An 11,272-nucleotide genomic window follows, 5' to 3' on the forward strand; every position below is an offset into this window, starting at 1 on the left:
AGGGGCGAAGGGAAGCGAAGGAGGGGCGAAGGGAGGGATGCCAGGGGTGGCGGCAGGGTGGGCGGTCCCCGGACCGGGGCGGGGCGAGCCGAGCCGAGCCGAGTGAGCCAGCCGAGCCCGGACGCTGGGGCAGGTACGTGCGGTCTCTGCGGAGCAGGGATCGGGCAGTTCCCGGGTCCCTTCACCCGCCTCGCCCGGGACGTCCCGGATTCCCGCTCGGTGAGAGGCTGTCGTTACTGCTGTCAGGTTTCTCTCCAGGCTTCTCCGAGCTGACGGCTCCAGCCTGAGCAACCCTTTACTTCCTCTCGCAACCGTGCCAAGCGTGCTGCCAGCTTTGGTGCTTCCTCGCTCCAGAGCTCCTCGCTGCCTTTTCCTGCCGGGATGCTCTCCTTCCTAAGGACCCCAGCCTCGCCTTCCACGCCTGTTCCTGTCCCGCCGTGTCCCGTCCCTTCCTCAAATCCCAGCCGCTCAAGCAGCCCTCTGCTGTCCCGCAGCCTTCCTCTGTCCCGTACGGGGTCTCCTCGCATCGCTCCAGCCGAGCAATACGGCCTCTGCATCTATAGATGTTTTGCTTCTCTTGGTGTCATGCTGAGTTTCTCCTCTCTCACTGACTGCCATCTTCAATTTTTTCTCTTTCTGCCCCCACCAATCCCCTTCCCTGACTCTTCTCTAGCCTGCCTATAGCCTCTCCCTTTTGGCTTCAACCCTCCAAACTAGTTTTAATTCAGGTTTTGATGACAGACACCTCCCATCATTAATATAATGGTTCACATTCCATCCGCAGTCTCCAGACACTTAACTACTCTCTCTGATGCTTTCTTCCTCATTCAAAGGTAAACTTTCAGTCTTTACATGCTTGTTCTCTCCGTTCTTGTTGCACTTTCTTTGAAAGTCTTCTGTAGCAATTCAGTGACAGTGCACCCCTCTGTGATGGATCTAATTGTCTGCTGTTGTCTCCTTTCAGGTTCACCCTGTCCCACACCACCCAATTCACTCCCCTGTGAATGCTTGCAGTGCTGGCTCACGGATCTAGCCTTTTGTGTCTTTCGTGGTAAGGACTACTTTCTAGCAATCAGATTGGGTTTGACTACAGTACATCAAGCTTTTTCGCAGGCTTTCCCTCCTTTCTTGATTGCAGGGAGCTCACTACTGTCCATTACACAGCAGGTGAGGGTCTAGGTGTTATATCCAAGCCTATTTATTTGAATTGTGTCCAAGTCTTACCTCTGCCTTTTGCACAACAACAGTCCTAGGTTGTCTTCTCAGTCTCAGGGCAACCAGTGTGTTGAGTGCTGGCACAGCCTCCTTCTAGATGTGGCAAGAGGTTCCTGAGGGGATGAGAATCATCCAAAACAATGCTGCCAAAGCCATCTTGTCACTTTCTTTCTCTGGCTAATTACTCCCTTTCTTGGTGCACACTAAAAGCCTTGGGCTGTGATTCGCTCCATCTGACAGTAGGCTTTTACCAGACACCAAATCCAGCCTTTCTCCTTTGTTACTTTGTTTCTCCTCTGTTACTTTCTCCTTTTTAGCCTGAGGAGGGAGGGAGTCACCCGTGGATATGGATAAGATCAACTACAGGTTGCAGTCTTTCTTCTCTACTGCTTGCTACAGCAGTAATTTGGGGTGGCTGAACGTTGATCTCAAAGACTTCAGTTAGGTGACTCCTATAATCTCCCCACTCTTCTTATTTCTTTTTTCCCCACACTGTCTTATTTTTTTTTTCCTTTATGCAGGCTTAAGAGGCTGATTGCATAAGGACAGTTACAATTTTTGACAGTCATAAAAGGTGGGATTTTTTAAAAATAGAAGCTACAACTATACCTAAACAGCTAGCTCACACTGTAGTCCTTCCTAACAAAGGTTCTGCCATGTCTGGGAATGTAGTTAGGATTTTGGCATTTTCCTCCAACACCTGACATCTGGATAAGTGGGATTCATTTTGTTGTTTTGGGTTTTTTTTTGCTGTGCACAACAAGCATGTGCCTAAGGAGTTAATAATTGCTATAGCTGATTTTTAGGTAGTGTACAATCAGCTGTTTCTGCCCTCAGCTGGTGGTTTGCCCTAGTTACTCACTTTGCTGTTGCAAGGCTGACTGAAGTACAGTTCATTTGTGAAAGCATTCTTAAACTTATGTTCAAACAAAACTTTTTGTTACAAGCTCAGTACCCATTCAGAGGCTCATACCACAGAACTTGCTGCTGTTGTTTTCTATTTTGATTCTTGCCTTTTCCCTCTGGAAGGGAAAACGCATGCCCAGAATTAATTGGAGACCATATCATAGCTGAGGTTGAAAGTCCACTGTAGCCAATGCTGGCAAAGTAAATATTAAGGTTGAGAAGGCCTGAGCAGGCAGCTAATGTGTCAGAAAAGCCCAGTTTTCTTTCAAAACCAAATTGTGATTCCAGGCTTACAAAGGACACACAGATCTCCTGACCTGTCCCTTGAACTGAATTCAGCATAGGATGTGTTGCCTACACCCAATTGCAAGCTTTGTGTATGTTCTGAGCCAGCTATAGGTCTGACAGACATGTCTTTCAAAATCTATAAAAAGTTTAATGTTACTATTGAAGCCATTAGTCTTTCCTGATGGCAGAACTACAGTTCTACTGTTGTCTTTGCATTCTTGAGTGAAATTGAAAAATAATTCCCGTATTGAAAGGAGACTGTTTTAATTGTTAAACTATTATCCTTGTTGGCAGATCAGTTGCTCCTACAGTGTGCTGTACTGTAATTTCTTACCTCAAGAAATCAGCACCAGTTAAGAAATGACCAAAGTCGAAAGGTTTGCTTTTCACGTTCCAAGTCTGGAAGAGCTTGCTGGGGGTAAGTTATGCAGTGTGTACCTTTTAACGAACTTATAATGTACTCTTCAAACTTACATTAAAGCTCATACCAAAACCTTTCTACCGGCAGTACATGGAGAATTCCTGCTCTTAACACACTGAGATGTAAAGAACATCATTGTTTTTCTATATGTTATGCTTTTCGTAGCGCGAACAATGATATTTAAGCACACAGACAGGCTCTCAAACCCTTTAAAATTGTTTGCTGCAACTGTTTGCAAATTCGTGTACGGGTTGTGAAATTTTGACAACTATGGAGCAAACTTCTCTATGGATACAGGATCATCTGCCCTCCTCTACCCTCCAGTATTTCTTTGTTTTTCAGAACTACTCAAAACACAGCTGGCAAGATGCAGTGTAGCATGGCAGATCCTCTCGCTTGAACATAGTTGGCTCCTCTTTTGGTGATTGCCTTAGAACAGGGCTGCAGGAAATATCTTCTTTAGTTTGTTTCTTTCCAAAGTCTTCCCAAAATGTGCTCAGAGTAACACAATGGTTGAAGTTGGAAGGGTCCAACCCAGTTGCTCATGAGCTTCTTTCCTTGCACTAGTAGAAAGGTAGTCTCTCCCCTGCAGCAGGTCTACTAAAGGTTTTTATCTTTCAGATTGACCCTCAAGTTGTTTGCCACTTCCCCAAATCTGTGTCAGTTTGACGTTTCCATACATTGAGAAAGTGTGATCCCAGGATTACCCTGGGTGGTTCTCAATGCTTTTCTCACTCAGTCAGACTAGGGCAGTAGGACACAGCTGCTGTAGACCTGTGAGCTCTGGAGAAAACACCATGTACTTGCAGTAGAACAGCTTGAAAGAGTAGCAGAAAAATTTCATCATAAAGCAGAATTTTCCATTTTTCCCCCCGAGGACCTCCTGTAAGCTGCGAATTTTGTTGCTGTTCAGCTGTTGGGTATAATTTCAGGAATGCCCTTTTACTGTCCTTGTCCACTTACCAGAAGGTACTGAGATGTATTTAGAAATGTGCCAGGTACTTCTACTGACCCTTTTGGTCAACAGCTTTGTAAATCTGCTCTTGAGAAGTAAGGTATGGCTGAAATCCTAATTGGAGGAAACAAAGGCTCAGGAAAGTCTTCTGAGCAAATAAGGAACTGCCTGATTTGAGAACAGACTTGATCTTGTGTTCTTTAGTTTGAGAAATCTGTCAAAGCAGATCCCCAGGCATGACATAATATTTGACATAATATTTGAAGCAGTGTATGTGAAGACAATCCCACACTCAATTTAGGTTTGGAAGTTGTTTCCAAACAGTGCACTCACCTAATCCTCCCTGTTGTTTGAGTGACTTTGCAGGTTCTGAGCCTAAAAACCATTGATATGAAGCAAAACCAAAATTTCAGATTTGGTTCATTATCACCAGCACCATTCATTATCTGTCTTGTACTGACAGTGGCACTTGCCCCAAAATCTCCACAAGAGCATGAACATGGTAGGCAGTATGCTGTGGCGGCAGAAATTTCCAGACAGCAGAGACGGTTTGAGCTTATAATCAAGCTATTGCAAACAGTCTGGTTAATGTATATGAAGAACTGATTGTCACTCCATCTAAAACTTGCTTTCTTCTTTGCTCTTGCATCATATTTGACTGTGATCGTAATTATCTGCTCTTTGAAACAAACCCACTGCTGAATGTGATTTAAGTTTACCCATGTTACTTCACATTGTGTTGCTCCTAGTGCTACTAGAAGCAGTCAGTTATTATATTTCAATGAAAATGTTTTTAAAATACTTTAAATTAATTGATGTGGCAGACAACAATTATCTGAACAAACTTTTGCTCTTCTCTGAAGCTCTGATGCATGAAACAAGTGCCTACAGACAATTAAATCAATGGAGTTACTTAGAGTAAGGATAAGTAATGTATCTTGCTGAAATAAATCTAAACAGACATATTTATGGTTGTTAGAAACTTGTCAAACAAACTCTTGGTAATTCTTCATCGTCAATAACTTTGCTGTTATTCTTTATTACAGTTTTGCAGAAAGGGCTTAAAGAGAACTTTGCCGATGCTCAAGTCTCTGTTGTAGACTGTCCTGATCTGACTCAGGAACCCTTCAAATTTCCTGCTAAAGGTAATCTAGCATTCCCTTCTTCCACTAAGTCTTCTCCCATTCCTTCTACCTGATTCTGCTTGGTTTTGATCTTCTGAAGATGTTGGGAGAATTTAAATTGTTTTTCAGATAAAGAATATACATGAGAGGAAAGCTAAATTTTATATCTCTGGATTTGCTTTGTAGTATGATCAAGGACAAGTCATTGCTAAGTACTTGTCATAATTTTTTTTCTTAATCTATCACTGCAATACCCACTTATTTCATAAGATTTATTTAGTGTACTGAAAAGGTTTTAAAATTAAGTTTTCTTCCAGATGGGGAAATTTTTTAGATCCATGTCAATCACTATCTGAACCTAAGGTGTTGTGCTTCCATTAATTTTTAAAGTCCTGCCATTCATGTATGTCAGTGAAGTGAAACTATCTTACTCTGAATGGGATTCTGTGATGGGATTCTGGAATGTCATCTGTGCTACTCATCTGAGTTCCCTCTGGCATCAATGTAGTGAAAGAAACACTTCCAGAAGGTGATTCATCCCTTCTTAAAATACATGGTCAAGTAAGCGGGATGAATTGTCCTGAAACTCAGACAGCTTCCAGCTTTGCTAAAATTTTGCAAGGGGAGCCCCAGCAGAGATATCCACTGTGTAGTGGAGAACTGGCAAATGGAAGGTGTCGCCCACTCTACTAATTTCTTTGTGCTTAGAGAATGTTAATTTTACAACAGGTTGCATAGCACTGAATCCTACTGTGAATCATTTTAGGCCTTGGACTTCTTAATAGTGCAACACTTTATCTAAGTATTTAGAAGTTGGAGGAACCAGTTCTTTGGTGGGTTAGACTGCATGCTCATTTAGCATTAGTAGGAAAAAATATTTTACCATGCTAACTGGCTGTATTCTTCCAGGAATCTGCGGGAAGCCTAGGATAGCAGATGTGGGAGGTGTTCCTTATCTCATACCTCTCGTACAGAAAGAAAAAGTGAGTTTTTCCTGTAACTATGGGGTTTAATGTCAAAATAAAAGCATTATCTTGCTGAAATATAAACAAAACTAACAACTAAGAGATACTATAAGATTCCTCTTGTGAAAGGAACTTTTCAGTGTTTTACGAGATTGATTCTGATGTGTGTTAAACATAGACTACCTGACAACATCTTACACATTGTAGCAAAAATAGGGTGTCGTGGTTGATGGTTCATCTTCTGTTCTCAAATACAAGTTAGTTTTAGAAACATACAGTCTGTGACAGGAACCATGGAAGGAACTACTGAACAAGGGGCATGTCTGCATATTCGTGTAGGGCTTGTTTCATGCCTGCAATTTCAAGTGACAGCCACGCTTCTTTGTAAAAACTGGCTGTATTTGTGTTTTCAGGCCAACACTGGATTTGCACTACCCTCCTTTTCCAAGAATATCATGCCTTCTTGCTGACAATTCATTCAATCTGTCTCTATATGATATTTCCTTCCATTTTTTCCATGGAAATTTCAACAAGAACAATAATTCAGTTTTTGAGTATAATGACAGGGGAACATACAGGCAAAATCCACCTGTCACAAGACAAATGGACATCTACCAAATTTGTTATTACCAAATGGTTTGTTGTGTTCAGAAACTGTGTTCAGCCTAATCATCCAAAATATTAATGAGGGTGTTGTGAATTAAATGCATACAGAGGTTACAGTGAACAGAATGACAATTCCAGCTCAGGACACCACGCTAAAATCATAGAATCATAGAAAGGCTTGGGTTGGAAGGAACCTTAAAGATCATCTAATTCCAACCTCCCCTGCTATGGGCAGGAATGTCACCCACTAGATCAGATTGCTTAGGGCCCCATCCAGCCTAGCCTTGGACACTTCCAGGGATGGAAGGGTTGTTTCTATTTTGCAGGTTTACGATCTAAATACAGTTGCAAAAGACATAGAGCTGCCCGGAGCATTCATTCTTGGAGCTGGAGCTGTTTCATCTAAGATTCTTGGAGTAAATGCTGAGGTCAGTAAATAAGTGCAGTGGTTCTCCATGAATTCATGGGAGTATCATAATAATAGAGCAGTGTCATACACAGTATTTCCCATTTACCACAAAATACTTTTCATGCCACAAGCACATAAAACACATTAGAAGGAATTCAGATGAGGGCCATCCACTGAGGTGCACACTACTGAGATAATAAAGATTAATTTTTAACTTGTAATTCTTCAGGAAGCATGTGGTTGCCTTGGAGCATGCACAAAACATGATTTTTTTGAAACTAATTGACAAAGACCTGACCAGAGGTTTTAACTTCAAGATTTAGAAAAGCTTTTCAAATTTACTGGTAAATGCCTTTAAAATACTCCCTGTATTTCACCCTCTCGGATGACTTTACCACTGTAAATTTTAAGAATTCCACATACAAAATGGTGAACTGCAAGAGAGGCAGGAGATAAAAACTACTGCCTATGGAGACTGGATAATCAGAGTTATTTCAGGCATAAACCTCTGGTCTTGCCATCTCCTTTTAATGGATTTACTGGCAGGTGAGATAGCCCATCTCAACATTAAATTTGGGCCACTATTATAGTGGTTGTTACTGTACACTGACAAAGTATTACATAGAATTCCAGTACTTGAATTGGACCTCAGATACTTTTTTCCTCTTTGTTTTGTTTATTTTTTTTAACACTAGCATTCATCTTCACATGACATTAAATTTAATTGTCCAGAAAAAGAATATCTCTTTTCTGGATCTTTCATTTACATTACAATATTAGTGCATTTTTCTTACCAGTTCAAATGTAATCCTGAGAGACAGAGCTATGTGATGAAGAGGATTATTTCTTGGGTTCATGGTCCAATAAACAGTGTTTAAGTGAATTCAGTTCATTTAACTCACTCTTATGTGTTCTAATTGACTCACTTAACTCTTATATGTTCTTTTTCTCAGCTTATCCCTATTGTTCAAACTAAGAGTGAAAAAAAGCCTGCTGTAAATGGGAGCTATGTTGCTCAGATAAATCCTGCAGACAAAGGGTGCCTGCTTGAGAAGTACAGCAGTAAATATACTGACTGTGAGTTTGGACTGTTGGCCAATCTTTATGCCAGTGAGGGCCAACCTGGTAAGGTGTGTACTTGGATCAAAGGTGACTTGTTTGTAGAGCTTTGTGACTGAAGGGAAACTCATGATTTAATGTTCTACTATGTGTTTTCTGTGGTAATAGTAAAGTTGTAATTCCATGAGAGAAACATGCAACCATAAGGAACTGATGCCAATGAACAAGGGGAAGAATTGGTGGAGACCAAGAGGCATTTGAATTTTTGAGGCATAAGTATTAGCTTAATAAAACCTTTCCATCATCATAAATCATTCACCCAAATACAGTCCAAACTAGCAGTGATTTAAGGTAATGGTTGTGCAATGTACTTGTGTAAATCAGATGTGGGCACTTGTCTAGCTTTTTGTAGAAGTGCTGCCCCTGACACAAGCCAGCACAAAGACGTGTTGGCAGAGCAGTCAAAAACTGACTATTGCATGGAAACTGAAAAGTCTTCTCTGGTACCAGGAGTTTCTTGGTAACAGAGTGGAAGCCAGTTGATAGACAGAAAGGGGTTGCTCATATCACTGTCTCATGTATTGAGTAAATCTCTTGCTGCCCAGCACCCTTCACAGGCAAAGCTAGCACTGAACAGAAGTCAGGAAAAGAGAGTTGGTCAGGTACTAGAAAGAGCAGCACTCGCAGGGAATTGCATTTTCAGAAGGTAATTTTGGGTTATCAGCTTGAGAGAATTTCAGAACAGCTTTTACAGACCTTTGCAGACTGTCGCAGCAGGAGACAGCAGTGACCAATTAACTTTATTTTCCAGGTCATTGAAGTGAAAGCCAATGGAAGAACCGGGGAACTTAACTTTGTTTCCTGCCTGAGACAAACTTTAGAGAAACACTATGGAGAAAAGCCAGTTGGGATGGGTGGTACATTTATCATTCAGAAGGGGAAAGCAAAGATTCACATTATGGTACGTTGCTCTCAATTCATGTAACTTTCTTTGTCCTCCTGAAAACAGAAGTATAAATTGGGGTGTAACACCTTAGTGCCTTGACTTTGTTTAGTATTGTTAAAGGTATGCATAAACTATTAGGATAAGCACTGTATTAAAGCAAGGAGCTGACATTACAAAATTGGTGTTACAAAACTAGTGATGCTGTTTTACTTGGCCTTAATACCATCATCTCTTGAAATCCTTGGGCAGCTAAAGAATTGGAGAGCTACTGTAAAATGAATTGAAATGAAATATGTGAACTGAGATGATGTTTACAAGAAGCATTAGACTCTTTTGAAAATAACTGAGCTTCTAAAATGTACCAGGAGCAGGAGAATCTTCACTTCAGTAGTTCTTCCACTACCTGTGCTATGAAAGAAGCAATATTCTGTTCACTTCTATTTCTGGCAGAAACACAGTGATGGGCACTGGTGAGCTTCTTTTCATTGAGAAGTAAAATGAACAGAACAGTGGAAAGGGGAAAAGTGAAAGAAAATTGCTAAAGGAAAATGTATCTTGATGCAAGTGTCTTCCTTTACTTATAAAGCTTTCTTTTTTGCTCTAGCCTCCAGAATTTTCTACCTGTCCCCTGAATACTGATGAGGATGTGAATAACTGGCTCAAATTCTTTGAAATGAAGGCTCCACTGATTTGTCAGCCGGTAATAGTTTCCAGAGATCCGGTGAGTCTCCTTGTTCATTTCTAAGTGTAAACCGAGACTTGTAATGAATTTTGTCTTGGCTGTAATCTTCCTTTTAAGAACAGCAGTGTGTAAGTATTGTGTTAGACTCTTCCAGAGGCGGTGTAATGAAATAGAAGTTTCTCGTTTCTGTGACTTGTTTGAGTTGAATCTAGGTCAATCTGTTCTGAAACCTAGTTGTTGTTCATAGTGGATTGAACATAATGGTTCAGTTCCAATTGCAAGTGTGCAAGTGTTTGCATTCCAAATCCAACAGCACAGTTTGCATTCACTGCTGGCCATGCTGGAAGAAATGCCAAGAGCATGGAAGCTGGTTCAGCTGTGTGTGTTTACGTAGTTCACTTTCATAAGAACTCTCTCTGCTAATGCTGTGTTGAAATACATGAAAGCATGTGTCTTGTTGCTGATGGAAATTCAAGTCTGCAAAACCTTATGCTGGAAAGATATCTAGCATCTTTCCCAAGCACTAAATTCAACAGCAAATAATTCAGTAATTAAAACTAATCTGGTTTCAAAAACCATGAAGATACTCATCATTAGGAAATCTATTTATTTAAAGGTAAGCAGAAAACCATAGATGAAAATGACCATTTTATAAATAACAATGCAGTCATAAGTAATATAAAAACATTTTTCCAGAGTTAAATGAGACATACTGTAGGCTTAAATACATTCAAGGGTGTGAGTTTATTGTGTCATTACGGGACAGTCTTTGGCTTACGGATAAATTGTGTGCATCTTCCCAGAATAAACTGATGTGTGCTGTTCATCAGTGTTTTCTTGTAGCCCAGAAAATTCCTGGACCGCATCAAACAAAGCATGGCCAGGTCAAGGGATGTGATTCTCTCCCTTATGAGACCCCACCTGGACCACTGCACCCAGCCCAGAGGCCCCAAGAAAGATGTGGACCTGTTGGCGTGGGTCCAGAGGAGGGTCATGAAAATGATCAAAGGGCTGGAGCACCTCTCCTATGAAGACAGATTGAGAGAGCTGGGGTTTACCGTGGAGAAGAGAAGGCTCCAGGAAGACCTTATTGCAGCCTTCCAGTACCTAGAAGGAGACTTTTAGGAAAGATGGAGGAAAACTTTTTAGCAGGGCATCTTCTGACAGGAGAAGGGGCAAGAATTTAAAATTGAAAGACTTTTAAATGCTGTTCACATGAATGCCTTGTTGATCGACCTTTCTTTCTCTGGTGACAGGGCTTTGATCTGCGTGTGGAGCACACCCACTGTTTCAGCCACCACGGAGAAGGAGGGCACTACCACCAGGACACCAGCCCGGACAGTGTGCAGTACCTGGGGTACTTCCAGCCTGCCGAGCTGCTCTTCCGCATTGACAGGCCCCAGGAGACGCACCTGGTCGGGAGAGATTGAGCCTCCTGCTGGGCAGTTTAATCTTCCCGAAGTACAAATGCTGATTTTTGTAACGCTTTTAATTATGCGCACTTATCAGATTTAAGAATAAATATGAGAGCAGTAAACTGCCGACTTCTTAAGTGTGTTAAAGGGAGGAACTCGGGAGTGTACGTGTTATTGGAATTATGACCCAATTCAAACTGTAATTTCATTGCAATGTTATTGTATATTTTCCTGATGTTTGGTTGAGCTTCCTGCGTGGTCATAGCTAACGAGGGGGAACC

At 41.4% G+C, this 11,272-nt stretch overlaps 1 protein-coding gene across 3 annotated transcripts; it reads left to right on the top strand.

The window, feature by feature from the left end:
• Positions 1-28: 28 nt before the first annotated feature.
• CUNH11orf54 (chromosome unknown C11orf54 homolog) lies at positions 29-11,205 on the top strand. Of its 3 annotated transcripts, XM_017837790.1 has the most exons (11): positions 29-133; positions 965-1,051; positions 1,737-1,789; positions 2,704-2,827; positions 4,832-4,930; positions 5,819-5,892; positions 6,807-6,908; positions 7,843-8,019; positions 8,760-8,909; positions 9,499-9,615; positions 10,833-11,205. In XM_017837790.1, exons 4-11 carry the CDS (start codon positions 2,770-2,772, stop codon positions 11,004-11,006), a joined length of 951 nt encoding a protein of 316 aa, XP_017693279.1. In that variant the 5' UTR covers positions 29-133; positions 965-1,051; positions 1,737-1,789; positions 2,704-2,769; the 3' UTR covers positions 11,007-11,205. The 3 variants fall into 3 exon arrangements, with proteins under 3 accessions (XP_017693279.1, XP_017693277.1, XP_017693278.1); XM_017837788.1 differs by lacking the exon at positions 1,737-1,789; XM_017837789.1 differs by lacking the exon at positions 1,737-1,789 and having other exon boundaries at positions 107-219.
• The last annotated feature ends 67 nt before the right edge of the window (positions 11,206-11,272 follow it).

The sequence above is a fragment of the Lepidothrix coronata genome, unplaced genomic scaffold (assembly GCF_001604755.1).
Source record: "Lepidothrix coronata isolate B3197 unplaced genomic scaffold, Lepidothrix_coronata-1.0 Scaffold310, whole genome shotgun sequence".
In the NCBI taxonomy this organism is placed as follows: Eukaryota; Metazoa; Chordata; class Aves; order Passeriformes; family Pipridae; genus Lepidothrix; species Lepidothrix coronata.